General features: G+C 37.9%; 1 protein-coding gene across 1 annotated transcript in view; it reads left to right on the forward strand.

Annotated features, from left to right (window-relative positions):
- Cox10 (cytochrome c oxidase assembly factor heme A:farnesyltransferase COX10) overlaps window positions 1-25,299 on the forward strand; it is a 130,984-nt gene that overhangs the window by 25,104 nt on the left and 80,581 nt on the right. The window contains exon 4 of the mRNA XM_074046867.1: window positions 12,211-12,335. Coding sequence (XP_073902968.1) covers window positions 12,211-12,335 — 125 coding nt within the window. The remainder of the gene's footprint in view (window positions 1-12,210; window positions 12,336-25,299) is intronic.

The following is a 25,299-nucleotide window of genomic DNA, read 5'->3' on the forward strand; positions in this document are numbered from 1 at the left end:
GGGCTGTCATTTGCAGAATTTTCATCAGCTTAGGCTTTTAATTACAATTAATATATCATAGTCATGTATTGCTTAGTGATGGCACCACATCCTGAAAAATGAGCTGCTAGATGATTTCGTTGTGCATATATCAGAGTGTCATCTCAAGCAAATTAAAGTGTCTGTGATGTCACTAGGTGATAAAATCTTATGGAACCACTTTTGTATGTGTGATCCATTATTGGCAGAAATGTCAGTATGTGCATCACGACTGTTTTACTAGCAATACTGTAGTAGCCTAATGCTTAGGGATGACTAAAAGTATTGTATCTAAATTAAGTGATTTTAGGCTGTTGTAGTTTTATAGTTCTCAGTCTGCTTTTTTTTTTAATTTTTTTTTTATTATTCATATGTGCATACAATGCTTGGGTTATTTCTCTCCCCTGCCCCCACCCCCTCCCTTACCACCCACTCCGCCCCCTCCCTCTTCCTCCCACCCGGCAGAAACTATTTTGCCCTTATCTCTAATTTTTTTGAAGAGAGAGTATAAGCAATAATAGGAAGGAACACGGGTTTTTGCTAGTTGAGACAAGGATAGCTATATAGGGAGTTGACTCACATTAATTTCTGTGCATGTGTGTTACCTTCTAGGTTAATTCTTTTTGATCTAACCTTTTCTCTAGTTCCTGGTCCCCTTCTCCTATTGGCCTCAGTTGCTTTTAAGGTATCTGCTTTAGTTTCTCTGCATTGAGGGCAACAAATGCTAGCTAATTTTTTAGGTGTCTTACCTATCCTCATATCTCCCTTGTGTGCTCTCGCTTTTATCTTGTGATTAAAGTTCAATCCCCTTGTTGTGTTTGCCCTTGATCTAATGTCCGCATATGAGGGAGAACATACGATTTTTGGTCTTTTGGGCCAGGCTAACCTCACTCAGAATGATGTTCTCCAATTCCATCCATTTACCAGCGAATGATAACATGTCGTTCTTCTTCATGGCTGCATAAAATTCCATTATGTATAGATACCTCATTTTCTTGATCCATTCGTCAGTAGTGGGGCATCTTGGCTGTTTCCATAACTTGGCTATTGTGAATAGTGCCGCAATAAACATGGGTGTGCAGGCGCCTCTGGAGTAACCTGTGTCACAGTCTTTTGGGTATATCCCTAAGAGTGGTATTGCTGGATCAAATGGTAGATCAATGTCTAGCTTTTTAAGTAGCCTCCAAATTTTTTTCCAGAGTGGTTGTACTAGTTTATATTCCCACCAGCAGTGTAAGAGGGTTCCTTCTCCCCCAGGCCCCCCCCCCCACCCCGCATCCTCACCAACACTTGGTGGTGGTGGTGTGGCTAATGATGGCTATTCTAACAGGGGTGAGGTGGAAAATTCCTCAGTCTGCTTTTCATAGTATCTCTTCCACCTGCTGTCATTGTGTCCTGAGGTTTGTTATCTGCCACTTTATTTTGTACTCAACGTAACTGGATTGAAGATAACCCCACTGAGTTCCTCTTAAAGTTGATTGGATTTCTATAAACTGTACTCCTTAAAGCCCAGAGTGGTCCTTAAAGATGTAGTTTCCAGCTAGGAATGTTTTTTCATGTGTAGTGAGTATGTTAGCAATGATCAAATCCCTATTACATTTGGTAAATAACTGTTGATTACCAGGTTCACTTAGAGGGACAGCAACAAGAATAAGAGAATTCTACCAATTTTTGTCATCTAAAAAAAGTATTTCTAAAAGATTATTCTTGCCAGACAGTTATCTTGAATGCTTAGAATAATGACATACACTCCCTTTTTTGCATAACTGTTTCATTACTAAGAGTAAATGAAAATTCTTAGTGAAAAGAAATTAATAAGAGCTGGGGATATAGTTCAGTGATAGAGTGCTTCCTGGGGCATTCCACAGTGCCCTGGTTTGATCCCCAGCACTGAAAAAAAGAACAGATACAAACAATGCAAAAAAAAAGTAATGAGACATTAATATGTGTGTGTTTAGGTCCAGATAGAAATGAGCGAATTGGTCCACTTTGGTGATCTTCTACATGATTTGTGCTTAGTAGTCAAATGTAGATAAAGCAAAATACTGTCAAAATCAAAACGATAACTTTAAAATTTAATCTTAATTCTTTTATTTTTTTAAATGTTTATCTTCTCAAATATCTGCTCTGTGGTCATACAATTTCCATAAGAAACTAAGATAAGCTACTTGGGAGGCAGAGATCAAGAGGATCAAGGTTCAAAGCCAAGACCCTATCTTGAAAATACCTAACACAAAACAGGGCTGGTGGGGTGGCCCAAGTGGTAGAGTGCAAGTATGAGGCCCTGAGTTCAAACCTCAGTACCTCCCAAAAAACCAAACATAAGCTTTGTTTTTTCCGTGAAAACTGCACACCTGCCAAACTCATTTTTGAAGATGCGTCCACTTAAAAGTTCTATCAGATTTAGCTTCTAGATGCATCAGTTTTAAGGAAAAGTTTTTCAGTTTAATTAAAGAGATCATAAATTTCTATCCATTATATCTCAAAGCAAAAAAAAAGTTATGAAGCATTGGTTATTATATATAGGAAGTATATTGAGAAGAAATATTTTTTATTGAAAAGAAGAAGACTAAAAATAGGACAAAGCAGAAAAGGTTTTTGGTTTGAGGAGAAACTGCAATTGAAAGAACAATCTTATGGTCTCACTCATTGTTGCATAATTAGCTTAAGGTAAATAGCTTTTATTTATTTATTTATCAAAGTTGAGGAAGCTTCATTTCCCTTTCCTGAATGCTCACTGTAAATGCATACCAAATGGTTCCTGGTGAATTGCCTTGGTAACTATTGTTAAGTGTTTCATTCTAGCAACAGTGTTGCACAGTAAACTTGAAGTTAGAAATTTAAATTGGTCCTAGGACTTTCAGGCCAGCTTTGGTCTTTAAGTATATGGGGGAGAAAGAGAAAAATAGGAAACCCTACCTAATAAGTTCTGTAGTTGTGATACGTTAAGTCTCTATAAAAATATTACTTTAAATCAAAAGTCCTTTCATCAGTTGTGGTTATGGTTTATAATCAGTTGCCACTGATTGATATTGTTTTAATGTGGCTAAGAAATGCTGTCTCTCATCAATTGACTTTTCATCTGAATTTGACAATAAGCAGAAGAATTACCACCTCTTTTGATATGTGTGTTGGTTAGAAAGTTTACAGAATGTTGCCAAACTGTGAAACCTAAGAAAGTCATTTAAATGAAAAATCAACCATTTGAAGCTTAAGTATTAATAGAAATGAAAAATAGAGATGGATATCTATCTCTAGGACAGGCACTTTGAAAAAAAAAAAACTTTAATTTACAAATCAAAAGACACTAATCCTGCCCCTGAATTAAGTTATATCATTTTGAACTTTGAGGTCTGTTAAAAAAAAAGAAAAAAAACTTGACACACACACATAAAGCCACTTACAAAGTGATTAACTGCCTGTTCTTAGTCAGCTCTATACATAAGAGAGCCTTAAAGAGAATACATTTTAGGCTTGTGGGATTATGGTATCGCATAGCATCTGCTGTGGAGGAGCATTTGCTGTAATAGATCACAAGGACAACTTGAAGTCTATAGAACTTCTCAAAATCTCATCCATCCGGTGGTTTTAATATTCCTACCAAATCATCCAAATTCATTTATTGTATTTTTCACTTACTTCTTCTGGAGTGAGTACTAAAAACTGTGAGGCATTAAGAGACAGATAATAAGAAAGCTGGAGGTTAGATGACCAGTTTTTGAATATCATCATTGCTGTATTTTTTAATTGATGATCTTTGAAAGGAAATGAAGTACATGCATTATGCTTATGTTCAGAGACTAGGAATTCTCAAAGTGTAGTGACTCTTTTTGAAAAATCTTGATAAAGTTTCTTCTAAGAAAGTCTCATGGATATTGGGAAGGGCAAAACCTGAGTGGTTAATTGCTGCCCTGGAAAGTTGGCTGTGAGGCTGGAACTAGGGAGGCTGACTAAATTTACACTGTGAATCCTGTAAAGCCTCCAGAACTAACAGTATATGTGTGTGTGGGGGGGGGGTGTCCTACTTCCCACCCCCCAGCCCAGGGCTCCCTCCTTTGTGACTCCCAAGATACCCTGAAAGCCTGTGGTGTAAGAAACGGTGGAAATTCCTATGCTATGAGTGCGGTGTAATAGCTTGACTTACCTGCTTTGTGATTTTCTAATCTGTTAGTCCATTTTGTGTGAGTGGGTGTATGTCTTTCCTTCACTTAGTGGAATTCTCTTCTGAAAATGAGTTTTTGATGCACTATTAAAGAATATCCAGAAAAGCAGAGAACCAAATGTTGTCTTGTATGACTCTCTTGCTTAGAAGCTGGATTGATTTCACTACCACTGAAGTGCATAGTTTCCACATGTGAAAACAGACATTGGTATCTACCATTGCTTGTTTTGCTGTTTGTTTTAGAGAAGGGTCCCACAAAGTTAGCCACCTAATTGATTGGTAAAAACATGCATGGTAAAGACAATGTAAAAACATTGATAAAATGTTAGTTTTAAAAGAAAGCGATAGGCTTGGGATATATGTAGATTAATGATAGAGCGCTTGCCTAGCATGTGCAAGGCTCTGGGTGTTTTTCCCTTGCATCACGCACACAAAAAAAAGCTATTTAAAGATCAAATAAGGTAAAGTTCTTGTATTTTCTTACTTTCTTACCATGTGTCTAAGATATCCATACCCCCCACTCTTGAATTGCAATGTTTTGAAATTTAAATAAGTGTAAAAACATTTAGCATTGTAATGTGCTCACAAATTTAAGTTTTATTTTTTACATTAGTATTTTAGACTACATTTATTTAAAGGATTGCTATCTAGCCACTCCCCTAGAGGAGACATGGAGGTGACTTATAATACAGTTACATGGAGTCTGGTTTGAAGTTCTTTGTTGTTTCTCTAAATTCCTTTGACATGGAAAGTGCAAGTTTAGTGGCCAGAGAAATATTTCTTCCAGAATTAGAAGGACCACATTTTCATAATTTCTAAGAACCTGTTTATTAAGCCCTTGTTATAATTTATCAGCCACTGGCTGAATGCTTTTGGTTCAGTGAAAGGTATTGTGTCTTTCAGTGAGGACAGGAGTTTGGAAGTCAGGCATGGTTGGTTACCTGAGACTGAGGATTGTTGCGTTTGCATCATTGATGCCTTGTGCCAAGAAAGTAGAAGTTGACTCACTTGCTTCAGAAGACAGAACCAAATCTCTAGGTAGGCATTTCAAGGAAGTTGATTTTGACTTGGTTGGCAAGAGAACTGTGGAGTAGGGAGAGCTGTTCTGTAGCATAAGGGCTGACCAGGGAGGAGTAACTTCCTGTCACTAGATTCAGAGATAGCTTCCTCAGGAATGCTCTGGGAGGGGGTCTTACATCAGGAAAGAAGTTAGACCAGGCAGCCCTGGTTCTCTCTCCACTTTTCCCATCTTACTATTCTTTCAGTTAGTGAATTATCTTGAGCTTCTTGGCTGTAACTGCTCATACTGACTAAATATTCAGTAATGAAGCTCCTTGTTACACCTTACTGAACTCTTCCTACAGTGTTACCATCCTACACAGGCCCTCCTTGCTTCCCACCTAGCCCCTTCCATGGCCTGTGTGTGATTCCTTAGGTGCATTTTTCTCTGCTTTGTGTTGCTGATTGACTAGTCTTTCTTGAGTGCCACCATCATTATAGTACATACCATTTTTCTTTTGCTGCAGAACAAATGACCACAAAATTAGCTTAAAACAAAGGTTTGTTATTTTGCCATTTTTCTAAGTCCGAAGTGCAGGCCTAGAGTGGTAAATCCTCTTTTTAGGGTCTCACTGAACTGAAATTACAGTGCTGGTCAGGACTATCATCCTCATTTGGAGCTCAGCATCCCCTTCCATGCCCAGTGCTTATTGGCAGAATTCATTTCTTTGAACCCTAGGACTAAGGGCCCTCTTTTCTTCTAACTGCTGCTCTTAGCTCCTAGGGGCCACCTGTGATTCTTTGGCAGGTGGCTCTCATAGGCATCTCTAAACAGGAGTGTTTGCCTTCTTCTGGGCCAGGCAGGGTGTTTGTGATTGCTTCTAAATAAGTTTTTTTTGTTGTTGATGTTTTGTTTTTTTTTACTTAATTATACAGAACTTAAGTAGGAACTTCTCCCTGGAGGAGTCAGGAAGATAAGAGCATATTCATTGAATCCTGTTAATGATGGGAGCTGGAGGAAGAAGGCCCTGGGCAGACTTAGGTCAGGCTGGAGCTGCAGAAGAGATGGCAGAGAGGGGTGCACTTGTGCTCAGCGTGGGCCTGTAGTCAGGGCTGCCTTTAGTGAAAGCTGCACTCAGTCTCTCCTGTGGGGAAGCCTGGGCTCTTTGTTTGACCACCCACCCAGGAGCATGGTGGGTCAAGCTCTGTGGGGTGAGAATAGCACTCTTCCTTGGGCTCCCACAGTCACTCCAGGCCTGCAGTGCTGTGCCTTTGGGCCTGTACTGGATGGGTCATGCTTCATTGATAGTATTGATTTTATGTTTATTTGTGAAGGGACAGAATATGAGGTTACCAAATAAAATAATTTCAAGACTTATTAATGAAAGAATATATTGTATTCAGTTTTAATGAGATCCTGGTGTTGCAAAATGATGCCATGTAATGAATCCCAGGAAATCAATGAAAAGTTTAATTACAGTTGTGGCAGTGTTGTATGAGAATATTGCTTTGGTCAATTTTACTTGTATAATTTTATCAATCCTTTCTGCCTTTCTCTTTTAAATTAATTGCTTTGATGAAGTAAGTAAATACATTCTTTGTTAGCTTTTGATCTTTTTTAGAAATGGGTTACAAAATTCATATTTTGTCCATGATAATAATAATAGTAGTTGCTATTATTTTTTATATATTACCATTTACAATTTGTGTATTTTAAAAGTAAATTTAATCATTGTTACTTCTTACTAACATTTTATCCATTTTCTTTTGTCAGTTTATTTTTGCAAACTACTTCCTGTTTCTTCTTAACTCATCAGGTAGACCTATCTAATGTGTTTTCTGTATTATTTACCATCTGGTCAAGCTGTGAGATGAACAGAAAAGAATAAAGTATTTGCTCCTCTGATTAACGGTTTTCCTTTCAAATAACTGGGTACCCTTTTCAACTTTAAACAAAGCAAATTTTCTTCTAGAACATTTTAATTTTTGACAATTATGCTGCTTTCTTGTCCCTGTGATGGCAATTGACTTTTTGTTGTATTTTATTTTGTTGTGTTGTGTTGATTTTTGTTTTGTTTTGAAGCAGAGTATCCCTATGTAGTCCAGGCTGGCCTCAAACTCACGATCCTTCTACTTCAGCCTCCCAGTGCTGGGATTACAGACATGTACCATCATGCTAGGGTTTTTATTTATAAAGCACAATACAGAGCACCAGTGGCTCACACTTGTAATTCCAACTACTTGGGATGCTGAGATCAGGAGGTTTATGATTCGAGGCTAGCCCATTTGTGAGAACCCCATGTCAACTAATAGCTGGGCACAGTGGTGCACATCTGGCATCCCAAGTTATATAGGAGTCTGAGATCTGGAGGATAGTGGTTCCAGGTCAGCCTGGGCAAAAAAGTTTGCAAGACCCCATCTCAACGGAATAAAGCTGGGTGTAGTGGCGCGTTCTGTTATCCCTGAGACCATCGAAGGTATAAAATAGGAAGATCGTGGTCTAGGCGGACCTGGACAAAAGCAAGACCCTGCCTCCAAAATAACCAGAGCAAAATGGGCTGGAGGTGTGGTTGAAGCACTAGAGTACCTGCCTAGTAAGCATGAAGCGCTGAGTTCAAATCCCAGTACTGCAAAACAAAACAAAAATAGAAAAGCATAATAGAAAAACTTGATGTGGATATTTAGGGATATCTAAAGTAGTTCTTTATTTTGGTGTTTCTAAATTTTACTACTTATGTGTTGAAAAAGTTATAGTGAATTTTCTTTACTACAGTTGCTTGTGAGCAGTCTAGTTTTTTGTTTAAAGTTTAAGGCCCTAGTCAATAATTATTTTGACTGACTTACGCTGTGGATAAAAGCAATTTACTTAGTTTGATTTTAAAAGGGAAAACTCTGCAGTCTCTCTTCCCACAAGTTCTCCCACTGATAACACCCACCTTTCTTCCTGCCTAATAGAATTCTTCTGATATACCTGAGAAGTAGACTGGATGTTAAGGATTGTTCTTCCAGTCCTGGCTTGACTCTGAGGCAATGTGCAATATATGGGGAGCCACCAAATCCATCTGGAGATTTGCTGACTTGTGTAGAGCAAGATGACTCTCACTCCACACTGGTCTGTCCATGAGGCTTTGCAGATTAGTGTGATAGCTGTAAGAACAAAAATGCTTCCTCAAAAGGGATGCTTTTTAAGTTATCCTAAAGGGTGCTTTGGTTTTTGCTCTAAAAATGGTGCCTTTCTTGATTTTCATTTTGTGTGTTCAGGTAAAACTAGATGGACTATACACAAGAGGCTGTCTTTTCTGTTGGCACATGGGTAAAATGTCCCAGAAATACTATTTTCAAAAGCTGGAATCACCATGGCTTTTTCCTTGGGGCACATAGGTCATTACTGCATTAGAGCTGAAACTTTCTTCCAGAATATTTCCCTTGAGCCATGTGGTGGTGCACACTTCCAATCCCATTCCTAAGGAGGCTGAGGCAGGAGGATCTCAGTTTCAAGACCAGCCTGGGCTACATAGATAGTTTTCTATCTTTGATTGCTACCTTTGTTCCTTGTGGTTGTTAGTTGATGTTAGGTAGTTTGTGTGTACTTGTGTTATGACTTCTAGTACTGTGTCTGCAGAGTAGCATATGAGATGGACAGCATATGCTTTCTGGCCTGCCACATCCTGCTTCAGCCATCTTACTTCCCTCTGGAGGCGTTTCTCTGTGATTTCTGCTCAGCCCCTCTGCCTTCAGCTCTTAGCCTTCTGCTTTTCTTCTTGTAATCTTTATCCAAACCTGCATCCTCTTTTATCTGCTTAAATTATGCACACTTCTTTTTTGGAGACAGATCTTCCCCTAGGAGATTTGAATACACACTGCTACTTGGGATCCCTGTGCTAAAGGAAGGACCTCTTGCCTAAAATCCATGCTTCTTAGAGACTTCTAATTCAGATGGTGGTATATTTTGGATCTTATGTGTCCTCCACAGTGGGAGATGGTAAACCTTTAGAAGATGGGGCCTAAGGAGAGCTCTTTGGGTCATTGAGGCTGTGCCGTCGAAAAGGATTGTAAGACATAGTTCCACTTCTCTTTCTTTTTTGTCCTAGTCATGCAGCAGTTTTGTTCCACCATGTGGTTCTGTCATGATATGCTGCCTCGCAACAGGCTCAAAAGCAGTTGGTCAACTGGTCATGAAAAGAAACCTTCAAAATTGTGTGAAAATAAATCTTTCTTCTTTTTTTGGGAGTGGGTAAACTAGAGTTTGAAATCAGGGCCTCCCCCTAGCTAGGCAGGCACTCTCCTACTTGAACCACACCTCCAGCCCAGCCCAAACCTTTCTTCTTTTAAGTTGATTATCTCAGGTATTTGTTACAGTGACAAAACTGACAGATGCATGCAGTAATCTTAGCACATATACTTAAATCACATTGCAAATTGCCATTGAGCACAACCAAAGAAATATGGAAATATCTAGATTGTAGGGAAGAGGCTTATCTGTATGGTAGAACATAAAGAATTCCTTTGTACTTCTGTTAAGGTAGATTGAAGGACATGCCAGCCAGCTTGTGATCATTGAGTGGAACTGCCAGCTTCTCTAGCATGTACTTACTGATGTCAATTGGTACCTTCCCATCCCTCTTCCTAGGGCACCTCACATGGTTATCAGACACCCATGCCACTCTATCCTCAGAATCTTATCCAAATACTCTTTCTGTGTCTGCTACTCTTTCCTTTCCCCCTTCTGAGAGGAGTGCTTTTTTCACCCTCTTGTTCCCACTGCATGTGCTGCCCATGGATACTCTCATCCAGCCCCTTGGGGTTACCCATGGTTTCTCGGCAGAGCTTTGTGCCCCTCTCCTATCTTCCCTTCTGAGCTCCAGATTTCTATTTCATCTACTTTCTATATATTTCTTCCTCCATGTCTCATGGTTCCCCAGAAGCAGCACATTTTCTTAAGGCCAGCTAGCTCCATCATCTCTCCCCCAGTTTCCTTATTTCTGCTAGTGTATTAATTCCTCTTCATGTCATTCAAGTGCAACACTTCACCTCTCATTCTTTTTCATTGTTGTGTTGTCTTCCTGCCTTTCACAGATACCAGTATCTAATAATTCTCTAATCAAAATATCCCTTATAACTCTTCGGTTTCCCCTTTACTCCCTCATTCACAGTGAGTTAATGGTACCATTTTATAGGTTGTTGCTCTGAAAAACTCACTCTCCTTATACATCACAGAGCATATTACTAGCAAGCTAAACTTCCAGTTGTGGGTCAGCTTCTTTCATTAGACTGTCAGGGACTCTGGCTGCCAAACAAAGTACAAAACCCTCAGCTATTCTACTGTCTGAGAGTTGCCACTCTAACTCTAGTAAATGCTACTTTGGGCCTGCTTAGTGGTAGCCCTGAAAATATAGCAGGGCTCCTTCCTTCATGGAGCTGACCTTCCTGTGAGGAGCTAGTGTATTCTGTGAGTGGGGGCCCAGTTCCAATGAGATGGTCAGGAAAGTTCTCCTTAAGAAGTAATATCTTGGATGAGAAGGGTCATACATAGAAACAGGCAGAGGAAACAAAGTACAAGGACCCTGAAGCAAAGAGCTTGGCAGGCTCAAAGAACACAAGGATTGGAGAACAGGGAATGAGCTAAGGAGAGGTGTAGGATGCACTTTATTGGCAGGGGAAAGAATGCATTTTATTCCACATACAAAATCAAGAGACTTTCTAAGCAGTGTTGTGATATGATCTGTTCATGTTTTCAAAACATTGTTTTAGAGAGAAGCAAGGTGGGAGCAAGGAGATGGGTTAGGGAGGAGGCTTTTGGAGCAATGGCTTAGCCTAGATCGTGGTTCCTCACTCTCAGCACTATTGACACTGCAGACCAGAATGTTCATGGGGTAGGATTTAAGAAGCATGTCCAGTCTCTACCCACTAGGACACAGTAGCACCCTTCCCTCCCAGTTCTGGCAATCAAAAATCTCCACACATTGCCAATGTCCCCTAGGGAGCAAAACCACCCCTGTGTGAGAGCCACTGGACTAGATGGTGGCTGTGTGATAGATCTGGAACACCTTGTAGAGGTGGAACAGACAGGGTTCTGCAATGAATGGGTATAAAAGTTGAGAAGGGAGAGAATCAAAAATGCTGCTCAAGTCTTTGATTTGTAGATCTAGGCAGATGGTGTCACACATACTTTGGACTCTTGACATTGGTATTCCTTGCCATTGTGCCTGTTCTTGGAGTTACCCACATACTTGTTCTGTTGCTTGCTCAACCATTCTCTCTCTCTCTTTTTGCCCCTCCTGAATGTCCAACTTCAATGCTATCTTGAGGCTTTCCCAGATTAGCTTACCAGTGGTGAATCACTATTCAGTGAACTGGCCCTACCCACATCAGTGCCCTGTCAGCTTCTATAAACTGCAGGAAAGAAACACCAGGGAATGACAACAGTGTGGATGCTTGAATTACATGGCTGTGCTTCTGCTCCTTGTTATTCCTTTGATTCCTGTTGGTGGCTATAGGTTTAACATCTTTCTTAACCATCCTTTGACCCCCAAGACCATCTTCTATTATAGGCAAACCCTCATCTAGACTTGTCTGGAGTTTGCCACAGAATTGAGACCTTTATTATTTTGCTACCATGTATTATAGTGCATGTCTGTCATCTCCCCGTCAAATTAAGAGCAGGAGTAAGAGCAAATTATTTACATCTTTATCCTGTTTGTGTCTACTTGCTCACACAGTACTCATCAGGAAATTGGTATTCAGTAAATGTTTGTTGAGTACATAAGTGAAGGATTGAATGTAGAAGAAATGTTTTTTTTTACTCTTGAGTAAAACATGGGATTAAAAGTAAATTAACACTTTTCTGTAATATATACTGTAATTTTTTAAATCAGAAAGTGTGAATTTTTTAATGAAAGAATATTTGCCTGTGGCTTGTGTTATGAATGTCATTGGTTGGTTTATGTGGAAGATGATTTCCTTGTCCCTTTGGCTTACCCAGCTGGGACTCTTGCTGGTAACACTACACCTGCTTTGTTTCTGTGTTGCAGCTCTTGTTGTAAGTACCACCTCAGCTGGTTTTGCATTGGCTCCAGCCCCTTTCGACTGGCCCTGTTTTCTGCTTACTTCTCTTGGAACAGCCCTTGCATCCTGTGCTGCCAACTCCATCAATCAGGTCAGTTTCTCACCCTTCAGCTAGATCACATGTTCTTATGTTGAAAACCTTCCAAAATCCTATATGCTGTGAACTTGTAACATGATACTTCCTGTGGAGGAAGTCTGAGAGTTATATAACTAAATTGTCTTTTTGTTTTAGGTAAATATGATTCATATGGGTTCATGTAAGAGAGCAGTAGAGTATGTGATTCAAAAGACCAGGATTACTTGGGTTAAAAAGTGTTTCAGAGGCTGGGTATGGTGACTCACATCTGTAATCATCCCAGTTATTTGGGAGGCAGAGATTGGAAGGATCATGGTTCTAGGCCAGCTTGAGCAAAAATTTCACTAGACATCATCTCAACAAATAAACTGTGATTCCAACTACACTGAAGGCATAGGTAGAAGGATAGTTGTCCAAGGCAGGCCCTGAGCAAAAATGTAAGACCCTATCTGAAAAATAATTAAAGCAAAAAAGGGCTGGGAGTTTGGTGGCTTAAGTGGTAGAGCACTTGCTTGTTAAATGCCAGACCCTGAGTTCAAACCCCAGTATGTCTAAAAAAAAGAAAGAAAAAAGTGTTTTAGAACTGTCATAGCTTTTTTCCCTTAGTGGTATCTATTTCAGAAACATTCCTGAGTTCATCATTATTATATGCTAATCTTTCTTAGTTTTATTTTGTTGCATTTCATTTATTCACAGATTTATTTATCTATGTTTTTCTATTCTTTTTCTTTTTTTGTTTTTGAGACAGGGTTTCACTCTGTAGTCCAGGCCAGCCTCAAATTGGCCTCCCGAGTGCCACACACAGCTTTTCTTTGCATTTTAAATCACTGATAAATAGAACAGAGTATTTTAAAGGAGCATATCCAGCTTTTCTAAAAATCAGAAATTCAGCTCTCCTGTTATCTTGGTATGTGAAATCAGATTATATCAAAAAATTAAATGTTATTTTAATGGAACTTTTTTCCTCCTGTTAGTTTAAATGTCCAAATAATTCTCTAAAATAATTTTTTCCTTTGCCTGGTCACTGTGATGTGCTGTAATGTTGTGGTTTTTCCATAAGATACTAGTGTGAAAAGTCTTGGCTAAAACTTAAGGAAAATCATTTTCATCACCAGAACACCCAAGAGTTGCTGGCATGGCTTTTAAACAGGAATTCAAGTTACCAGCAGGAAAACAGCTTGGCTGCATGGATCTATAAGTAGCTACTCAGCAAAGTAGGGGAATTTAATATAGCAATGCCTAAAATCATCGAGTTTCTAGAATATATTATCAGCTATTTGGAGAAGGATCAGTCTATTTAAGTTTCTTATCATTGTTATTTTTAATGTCAAAAGAATTTTATAGTAATGCCAGCACTTGGGAGGTGGAGACCAGAGAATTGCAAGTTTGAGGCCAGTTTGGGTTGCATAGTAAGACCCTGTCTCAAAAAAGAACAAAAACAAAAGAAAACGACAGAAACATTCTTATAGTTCAGATAGTCCTGCCGCTTAAGATATTTTTGGTAAAGTGGATTTTTTTTTTTTTTTTTTTTTTTGTGGTGCTGAGGATGGAACCCAGGGTTTTGTACATGCTGACAGGTGCTATCTCACAGAGCTATATCAAAGCCCTTCATTGTTTTTGATTATTATTACCTTTATGTAGTTACAGATACAGGCCAGGAAAGTAAGCCAGGGGCACATTCTAGTTTACAGTGTCCTTTTTATAAATTTAGGGGCTACATTTATCTGAGTTACTAATTGCTATGTCCTGTTTTAAGTTGTATGCATTCAAAGAAAATGTTTAAAATAAACTTGTGAGAATTCTGGAGAAATAAAAAAACAACTAAAAAGCATTAGATGGTTCAGAAACCCCAAAATACTATAAAAAATAAAAGTTGCCTCAACTTGGGCTACTCTTTCTTCCAGCATCCCTCACTACTACCCCACCCCGCCCCCGCCCCCAGAAAAAAGTTAGCTCAGGAATTTATATGAAAAAACAAAATCTGTCAGTTATAGCAAGAAAGTATCTGGAGTAGAAAAGGGAATGATTTACATTGTGGGAGAAACTGACAGGAATTGAGCTTAGGCTACAATTTTAGAAACTTGAAAAGGACTATGCATGTAGATGGCTGTGTGATTTCAGTCTATAGAAGTATATTGGGTATGGGGGTTGAGGAATGTCCTGTACACATTAAAACTATTGGGGAAAGCCACAGCATACATTATGGAGTCCTTCCTAGCACTGAGAAGTCACAGTGTTGGCCTCTGTTAACATCTCACCCTCAGTTTGGTTTTCCCACCTTTCTTTGCATCACACTTGCACAGTGATTCTGTTCTCTTTATGGAGTACTTTGTCACATTCTTTCTCCACGTGTCACTCACCCCACACACAGGCATAGTCAGTGTCATGAGTGATGTTGGCTCTTAATTGGTGCTTCTTGTGCAAAGGAATTTCTTCATCTTATTGTGTCCGTCATAAGCCTCTTTAGTTGTCTTAAGTTCTAATTTCATTTGGAACTATCACAATACTTAAAATATGATAATGATTCACAGCCTAATAGAATGCTAGTGTTGTTACTAAGGTATTCTCATATTCCCAAATTATGTTATTTTCTTCAATGATACACTGGAAATATTTTAGTTCCAGTGGTGTTAGGCGATCTCATAAATACAAAATAAAGAAATGCAAAGCTAGTCTTTATGAGCACTTTTAAATAGGATAAGCACAGTAAATAGCACCACACAAATAGGCAGTGAACTGGATTTCTGAATAGCAAGTAGGTAAAGAAATTGTTTTTAATCAAAAGGAAGAACTTAGGTATTTTGGATTTTTTTTTTTTTGTTGCTGTTATTGTTGTTATTCTTGTTGTTTAAGAAAGCTGGTGTTCACATTGAAGAACACATCTATGCATATGTGTGTTTGGGCTATAGAAAATTCCTTCAGCTTCTAACTGAGTTCTGAGGGTGAAAAATGTTCCCTTATGTCCATGTTTTAAAAAGATTCAAGTAACATTTTATATATTAAAAAAATTATGTACTTTATTTGAACTGTTATTTAGTACTGTTTCTTCTTTGTATACAACTTGTGATCTCTTTGAAAGCAGAAAAAAATAGAGCTTTGACAATCCATTCTTACCATTTGTTTCAAGGAGAGAAAATGAGATTCAGCTTCTGGTTTATAAAGCAGTGAGTACTACACAAGGAGATCTGTGTAAGAAACCACTAACACTGAAAAGTAAAAATAAATTACATACATGCTTTGCAATATATACACATGCTTCATTCAAAACCACCGTGTGGCTTTAAAGTGGGTACGCCTTCAAGGGATGAAAGCAATCCAGAAAGTGTTTTTAATTTAGCAACTGAAAGATAAATTGTTCAGGATGGCTTTGACTCTTCGGATCTTGACAAACAAGTTAAAAAATCAATGAATAGCAGAATGAATTAAAGTAGAATGAGCTAAGAATTTGAAAAAGTTAAAAATAATCAGAAAAATTACAAGAATTATATTTTTACAAGAAAAAATTTTTACAAAATTATTTACAAGAAAGAGTATTTGACCTAATAGACAATGTAATAATAAGCTGTGGTTGGGATTATTTTTCTTATTTTACACATACATTAGTCCCCCTCTTATCCAGTGATTTGCCTTCCTTGCTTCAGATATCCATAGTCAACTGACTGACAATATTAAATGGAAAATTCCATAAACAGTTCATAAGATTTAAGTAACTTTTGTTACTGTATGTTGTTACAATTGTTTCATTTTATTATTAATTATTGATGTAATCTCTTACTATACCTAGTTTAAAAATTAGGCTTTATCATAAGTATGTATAGGAAAAAAATATATATATATGTACAGGGTTTAATACTATCCAAGTTTTTAAACATCTAATGGGAGCCTTCCAACCTGTTCTCTGAAGATAAGATTGATTGCTGTGCATTATGTTTTAGGAGAGGTTATGTCAATACATGTATATGTCAGTAAATACACTTGTACATGATAAATTTTAATGATGACATGATACTCCAATTTATGGTTATGTCTCAACTTTCTCAGCCAATTCTCTAATGTTACTTTTTGCTTCTGTACATAACACTGCACACATTTCTCATTGTTTTTAAAGGACAAATTACTGGAAGAGAAATTGCTGGTAGGAAGGCTACCAGCCAAGCACATATGAAACTAGTTTAACTTTGGAATGTCTAATCTTAACAAGATAATTAATTTCTTACATTCACGGAGTGCTATAGAATTTGCAGAGTATATTTACATAAATTATTCTTTAAGCCTTATAACCCTGTGAGGTAGGTGGCATTATTTCCATTATTGTTTGTAAAACATTCTGTTTTCCTGTTGAATTATTCTTTAAAGGCATCAGTTAAAATTTTTCTCATGCAAATAATCTTTTCATTGCAAATCAGTGAGAAAATGTAGATAAGCAAAAATAACAATAACAATTTTATTTACTTTTACCCTATGCCACAAAGTGTTCATGTGCTAGAATTATGTCAGAGAGCAAACAAAAATCTCTGCCACACAAATATATTCACTTGTGAGCATTTCGTTTTATATTACTATGGACTTTTTCCTCACACACACATACATCTTTATGTATACACATATAAATTTCTCACAAGTGATTTAGATAACATATGTAATTTGTACATATTTTTTCATATAATAGTATGTCATAGATTCTTCCATGTTCGTATTTGTATAGAATGATTGTACAAATAGTATATGGATATACCTTGATTTGTTTGACCAGGTTCTCCTTATTTGACATTTTACACATTTCCAATTAATTTTTTTTTCATGTGAACAATTCTGAGCTGAAATTCTTGGAGCTAAAACTTTGCACACTTAATTATTTTTGCACACTTATTTCTTTTGATAGATTCCTAAAAAGCAATTGCTTGTGTCCAAATATATGGGGGTTTTTTTAAATAAAAGGTTAAAATGAAAGATGCCTATTTTAAGTATAGCTAGATATCTTCCTTTGTTTGAAATCATAATAATAAAAGGCATTGCATGAAAGTGCTCATTACCAACATTGAGAATTAGAAAATCTTGGCTGAATTCATAGGTACAATATCCTTTTAATGCAACTTGCTTTGATTATGGATGAGGTTGTGTTTATGTTTTAGCACTTCTTGACCATTTGTGCTGTCTTTTGTCAACTGTTTGCTGGTGAGTTTGCCTGTTTTGCTCTTGGGATGCTATGCTTGTCTTTAAGTGCTCTTCCTGTATGAAGATTGGATTAATACCCCTTGTCATAGAAGGTGTGAACATTTTCTGCTATTTTTTTAATCTTTTAATTTTTTTACATTGTAGATGCATGCATATGTTTATACAGCCAGATGTTTTCATTTTTAAAAGGGTTTTCTGAAATTAGCACTCTTAACAGCGTGTCTGGGTAGCTCTGTTGTGGGGGCCATCCTGTACATTGTAGAGTGTTTCCCCAGCCTCTCAGCCTCTAGCCACTATATACCGGTAACTCCCTCCCTTGAGTTGTAACAACCAAAAATGTCTTCAGATATTGCCAAGTGTTCCCTGGGGACCAAAATCACCACAGTTAAGAACCCCTACTTTAATAATTACTACTTTTGATTTTGTTCCAGTGCTTTTCCCCAAAATCCTGGCTACAATTTCTGCCTCAGGCAGAACATTTTCTGTTGTGCAAGTTCCCATGGATAGCTGGATGATCCCTCTGTTCTTGGTACATTGCCCTTTTACTTTCATGTCCTGGTTTCGATAGAAATTATGTGTTCTTACTATTCATAACCCACATATTCCTTCCATCCTTCACTGCATTCTGCCTTTTCTAGTCACAAGTAAGTACATTGGACCAGTAGAGCTTTCCTGACCACACCCTAGGTCACCTGGCTTGCCTAAGCTTCCCCATCTTTGTAGCTACATCCATGCTCTACTGTAAGTCTTCTTATGGCATGCTACACACACAAATGACCTTAAAGAATATTTTATATCCATTATTACTCTGATATCAGCAGATTTTTCTAGAATTTTGCTGACTTTTTTTGTGCTGAATCTCAACTATTTGCAATATTCCCAGAAGATTGTTCTTTGTGTTTTGATTACTGTAGTTGTCACTTATTTCTGAGGCAGGTGGCTCACCCTTCATATGGAGCTTAAGTCTGCTTCCTTATAAGTTCAGCCTGTTGTCAATGGTTCCAATCTTTGGAGAAACTTGTCATCCTTTCTTCATTCATGTGACAGTATTTTGTATGCATCATTTTCTAACTATAATTAATAAGCACTTGTGATATTGCAATATGATTATTCCCTACAGAACTCTTTGTTTCCTCGAAACCAATGATAGTTGTTTTACATATCTTGCACTTCCATCACCTCTGCACACAGCATAGAAGCAGACCAGTGAGTGATGTTCTGAAGGAATGTGTATGGGAGAGGGAAGGTGAAAGTAGCAAGAAGTTTAGCAGTAACAATCACAGAGAACACTTACTTAGCCCTTGCTATATGCCAAGTGATGCTGGATCATTTGTTTGAGGCTAGGTTCATGAGATTTCAAAAAAAAAAATTGGCTCTTTTGAAAGATCAAATAAATGATGAATGAATTCATAACTTAGACTTAGCTCTAAGAAGAGCTATTGATGTTCTCAAGAGTCTTTATTTTAGAGAAAATTACAAGAAAGGCATAAAACATAAGTAGTCTCAGATCTGAGAGGTAGGTTATAATTAGAAAAGTAAATCTGATAAGGATATGTTATCTTTGGGATCTAGTGTATCCATGAATGTTGAAGGATTTTCATGGAAGGAAATGAAAGAGATCAAGAAGTGTGAATAAAATGGGGTCAAGAAGAGACGTGTTTTTTGTTTGATATTGACAATACTTAAGAGACTTTCATGAAATAAGGTGAAAAGGAAGGACTTTGGATAAAGAGCTCTGAATTATAGGGTGGTGAGGGCAAAAGAAAATTCACAGCCTTTTAAACTGTGAAAGGAAATACAGGTAAAGATTGTTCTGTTTCCCAGTGAATATGTGATTAATATCTAATGCCTCTTTCTCCGTTTTCTCTTTCTCTGATGTTTCTTTTGTTTTGACTATACAGTCTGCCTAAAGCAGTAGGAGTTGACTTTCATCTTCAATGTTGAACAAAAGTGGTTATTAAATTTGGTGTTGTGTTTTAGTAGAATAAGATTTAGGTTAGCAAATGCTAGTGATATGATTTATTGAAGATCATATTAATAAGGAAAATCAATGAGAAATAAATGTTTGACTTAGAACTTGCATTCATTCAGTGGCCTCTGAAGTTTATAACTCTGGCTTATATTCAGATGATTCAGATTAGCTACTGTGCTCAATCAGGTTTACATAGAGAATCCTTGGATACTATTTGGGAAAGAGTCTCCAACTAAATAAGGTTTTTATATACAAGGAAGATGATGAGCATTGCCGAATAAATCAAAAAGAAAATGTATCTTAAATGTAGTCTCTTTTCCTGAATTTGTATAACCCCAAATAGTTCCCAAATTACATTTGATTCCCCTCTCCAGAGTGATCCACCTAAGTGGAGTGAGTTTGGCATTGCTATTCATATCCAAAATACCTCCAGGTGAAGTTCTGCTAGCAAATGCAGAGATTATGATAATTTGATAATGTTTGTAGACTTTAAAAAAAATTATTTGCATGCCATATTAACTGATCATTATTTTGGTGGCTTCTTATAATTTATGACTCTGGGAGGTGGCCTTATTCCTGTGTTAGAAGAATAAAATGAAGCTTAATGATGTGATTGATCACACATCTGAAAATGGTTAAACTGAGAAGAATTTGTGGACCCAGTTCACTGCCTGTCCTCTTAACTGCAATGTCCTGGTCTGTTCACTACCTGGGAATCAAGCTGTTGGCATTAATGAGCCTCCCAGCCACCAGGTTAACCACTGACACCCTTGCTACTTTGTGCTAGAAACAGTGTTATCATAGCAGACCTGGTCATGTATTGATCTCTAGTGATACTTGGAAGTTTTAAAAAATGCCCTAGTCAAACTAAATGCTCCATTAATGTTAGCTATTACTGCTGTTATCAATAGAAAAGCCTACTCTGTTTTTGACCCACATCCTCTATACTTTCAGAATCTGATTATCTTGCAGCTATCTCCAGTCTTAATAAATAATGAGAAGAGAAAGTGTGCTTATTTCCTTCAGTGTACAGAGACTTGGGTTATACAGGTTGAGTATCTTTTACCTGAATCACTTGGGATCAGAATTGTTAGATTTCAGGTCTTTTCAGATTTTGAAATGTCTGCATATGTATGATAAGATACACTGGGGAAAGGACCCAAATCAGACATGAGATCCATTTATATTTCATATGCATATTATACACACAGCCTGAGGATGATTTTCTACAATATTTTAGTGCACCTGCATTTTGACTTATTGGTCTGCCATGTGCTTTCAGGTGTGGAATTTTCTACTTGTGGTGTCATGGTGACACCCAACAGTTTTGGATTTGGGGACATTCTGGATTTTGGACTTTTGGATTAGGGATGCCCAATTTGTGCTTGCAAACTATACTCTGTGTGTGTGTGTGTGCGTGCATGTGTAATGGTATGTGCTTACTTAAAGTGTGCACATACTGCTATGTGAAATCTTCATACTTGAGGATGTGCTGATGACTTAAGACCATCAGCCATTATGGATTTTCCACTGTTTGGTATGCATTGTGGAACTATGCTTCTGATAAATCAAAATTACTGGTAGGAAAGGTTGATAAGTCAGAAAGGCAGGTATTTAATTGAGTCATAATAAAAATGATACCAACATGGATATTTAAAGTTAGAATTCTTGGCTTGTGTCTCTGTGTAGTGTGTTGTGATTAAATCTAATTTGCTTGGCTTGGAGACTTGCTCCCTTCCTATGTATCTTGCTGTCTCCCCCACCTAGCAGAGGTCAAGCTGAGGTTCTTTACAAAGTGTCTTACTTTTTTTCTTTTTCTTTGCCCCTGATCTTCAGTTGCATTTTGCCTTTCCTGACAGTTTCTTCTAAATTCCATTGGCCTGGTGGTTTTCTGCTCAGAACCACCAACTGCCTCCCCTCTCTGTCTTCAGAGTTGGGTTGACTCTTACTTGACTGATGACTGGGTATGACTGATGGAAAGGACTATGTGGCTGGTGCCTGGGAGATTATTGATTCCTTATCTCCTCCTCCCTCTCTTTTCCTTAGTGACACACTGCTTTTAAGGTTTAGTATATGAAAAATCTTTGATGCTGTGATATGTATTTATACTTTAAAATTGGAGTCATTGGATTATTCTGAATTCTGTGCTGAGGCCCCAAGGCACTAAAAGGAATAGGAATTGGGGTGTCAAGTATAGGGAAAGGACAATGGAGCAGATGTTATTTGTTATGCCTGTACTTCTTTAACCCAGATTAACTTTTGAGAATTCTTTGTCTGTTGCTATTTCTAACTAGTTACAGAGTTCTAGACTGCTTCAAGGCAGTCTTAAAGACCTTTAAAATTTGTGTGTAAGTGATTAAGTAAATCTTTAAAAGTATGTTTTCATGGCCACCTAGTCCTGTCTTATCAATTTTCTAAGAAGTTTTAGAAAATATTGTTGGCAAGAAGGGGAAATTACTTACCTGTGTGATTAATCTTAAGGAAAATTTCACTATGGCATTTCCTTCAGATCCTGTGCCAGATTTCTCCCGGAAGCAGTGATCACAGGGTGAACAAAGAAATTCTAAAGGATTTGAATGATGGAATGTAGAGATAGGATGGAACAAAAGAGAAATTTTGGTAGTTTATAAGATTTATGTTTTCTTGTAAACTAGAGTTCCCTTATACCTTACAATATAATGTGCGGTCTTAAAATACTAAGTTAATTTGGAGTTTTAGCTTGTATTCTGATTGGGGTTTCTTTAGTACCAGAAGGTACATATCTACTACCTTAAAAGAAGGAAAACTACTACTGAAATAAAAGTAACATAATACCTAACATTTTTATTATTGTACCTGAGTAAGATTGTGATTGTTCTGATATAGTTAATAATCTAGAATATACCATTGTATGTGTTTTTATCATTAGGTATGCTAAATAAGAAGGATTAAGTAATGCTATGTGTAATTTTCTTAAACAGCTAGCTAAAGATAATTTTACTGATGATCCTTCCCTTAACGTTATTGATGTCATTTGCTAATTTAAATAATAGGGATTAAGTACAGCTTCTAACCTTAAGGATGATAATGTATTTTAGAACAGATTCTCAGTTATTATGAAATTATTCCAGGGTTTGTAAGGTAGTAAAGGACAGAGTTTATTGAGCCTGGATTCCCTGCATGATTTTCACTTACTCTTTAGTGAATGACTGGCCACATGGCTAGATAGCTTACAAATAAGCCTGTAGTTAACCTTGAACATAAAGTTGTGGACAGTACTCTAATTCCAAGTCTGTTCTGTTTTTCCACTTGAGGAAAAGTAGCTTAGACATTTTCAACAAGTAGATAGGCATCTCAGCTACCTCTGGCTTAAGAAAAGTCAGGTTATATCAGAACTAACACTTTTTGTAAGTACTTGGTAAAGTACTTACAAAGTACTTGGCTTTAAGACTTTGTATTTTAGTGCCTTTGAAAGGCAAGTAAATGTGACTGAACTAGTTCACACTTGCACAGAATTTTGTTTATTTTGTTTACTCAAGTTAAAATGATTGAGGTGGGGGTAGGCTGTTGAAATCCTCTTGATGTTCACCTGCCTGTTGGAAAGACGAGAACACAGCATGTACTGAAGTAGTAGAAAATGCTAATATTCTTGGGTGCTGTTTTCATGAGAGCCATTGTCTGAAAAGATCCTTATCTGTTTGATTACTTTTGCTAGAGATAAAAAGATTGGCTCTTCCTTGAAGCAGCTTGAAGTCTGATAGAGGAAAGCAGACATTTTAATAAGTACAGTAGAACAATAAAATGTATTGGCACTGTGATAGAATCCAGGCAGTGTCTTAGGTGTACAAAGGGAGATGTAAGGAGTGGTCTTTTCTAGCTGTGGAAAGTCTTCAGAGATGTGACCAGAGTGTGGAGAGGTTGGATGGGTGCTTTCCAGGTATGTGTGTATGAGGGGGGATCTTTCCAGCAGAAGAAATACCATGAATAAAGACCCAGAAATGTGACATTTTGTTTATACACAGGGAGGCTATTCTGGGAGCTGCAAACATTGTGGTGTAACAGAGGCAATGAGGCAAAAGGTGGGGAGGATACCGTGAGAGATTTGACTAAAGAAGTAGCAAGGACAGAGTGTACAGAGCCTTAGATACCTTAAAAACCAGATTTGTGTGGTAGTGTCAGGCAGCCATTGGTCGGTTTAAATAAAAGTATAACACAACTAATGGCTTCCTGTTACTCTGAGGATAAATCCTGACTGTGACCTATAGGCTCTGCATAGTTTGAACCCTCTCAAACCTCATCTTCTTCTATTGATTATGTCTGGACTAAAAATTCTGTTTCATCCACTCCACGGCATTTCCTAAGCTCCTGCCAATGTCAGTCACTGCTGTCTTGCAGTTTACAGTGTAATAGGAAGAGATGGACAATAACAAGAAAATACCAGGCAAGAATTGGTGCAATAATGAAATCAACAATTTTTTCGGGGGTTGGGGGGGTGAGACAGGATCTTGCCATGTATTTCACGCTGGCCTTGAACTCATGATCTTGAACTGCAATTCTTCCTCCATCATCTTTGCTTGCCAGCCACTTTTCCTGGTGACTGATTCCTGGTCACTTCCCAGTCTATTGGGAACTCTTCTTAACATCTTTGGCTTTTCTTATTTCCTCTCCCTTCTCACAGATACCCACATGGCTTCATTCAAATCTCTGCGTAGATGTCACCTTCCAACACGATTTGTACTCCATTCATTCTCCTCTGACATTTTTGGTGTTGTTCATGGTCTGCTTTCATTACTACAACGTCAACTCCATAAGCTCAGAGGCGTGTCCTTCCCCCATTGCCTCAAAACTTGTCTGGTTCTCAGTAGGGGCTCAGCAGGTGAATAAGTGATTACTTGAGTTATCATTGTTGTTTATTGTTTGCTTATCAAGAAATTGCAGAAGATAAATGTAAAATTACGCCTGTGGTTAATGATTAAAGCATTAGGGCATAATGAGTTTATTAGTTACTTTTTCAGAACTATAACCAAATATCTATCTGACAGAAACAACTTGAAGGAGGAAAGATTTATTTTGGCTCATGGTTTCAGATGGGTCACTTGGCCCAGTGCACATGGGAAGAAAATACGGTGGCAGGATCAAGTAGCCAAGGAGAGATGTTTATCTAATGGCAGAGGAAGCAGAGAAAGGAAGGGCCAGGGACAAGATATCTTCAAGTTCCAGCTCCCAGTCACCTACTTCCTTCAGCTAGGCCCTAACCTCCTAAAGTTTCCAGAACCTCCCCAAATAGTGCCACCAGCTGGGGACCTAGTCGTGATCCTATAAGAGACATTTTATATTGAAGCTATAACATCCCACCTCTGACCTTCAAAGGCTCATGACTGTCTCATAGTGCAAAGTGTATTCAGTCCATCTCTAAGGGTCCCCAAAGTCTTCACGGTTCCCACATTGTGCAAAAGTCCAAATTCCAAATTCGAAGTCTCTTCTGAGACTCAAAGCATACTCTTTGCTGTGATCCCCTATAAAATGAAAAAGAAAGTTATATACTTCCAAGGCACAATGACAGCATTTGCATTGCAAAAGGGAGGAGTAGGAGCATAGAATGAGGGAATGGGAGCGAAGCAAGAAACCCAGCAGGGAAAACATTAAATCCTGAAGACCCATGTCTGGTATCCAGAGCACATGGTGTCATGATGTAAGCTCCAGTGGGCTTGGACAGCCCTGCCCTGATGACCTTGCCATTTGCAGCTCACATGGCCTCTCTCCTAGGCTGGATGCACTCCTTGCATATGGCTTTCCTCACTGAACATTTCATGTTCCTGGCCTGTCTGTCATCCTGGGGTCTCCATTGCAGCT

Source organism: Castor canadensis, chromosome 11 (assembly GCF_047511655.1).
Source record: "Castor canadensis chromosome 11, mCasCan1.hap1v2, whole genome shotgun sequence".
In the NCBI taxonomy this organism is placed as follows: domain Eukaryota; kingdom Metazoa; phylum Chordata; class Mammalia; order Rodentia; family Castoridae; genus Castor; species Castor canadensis.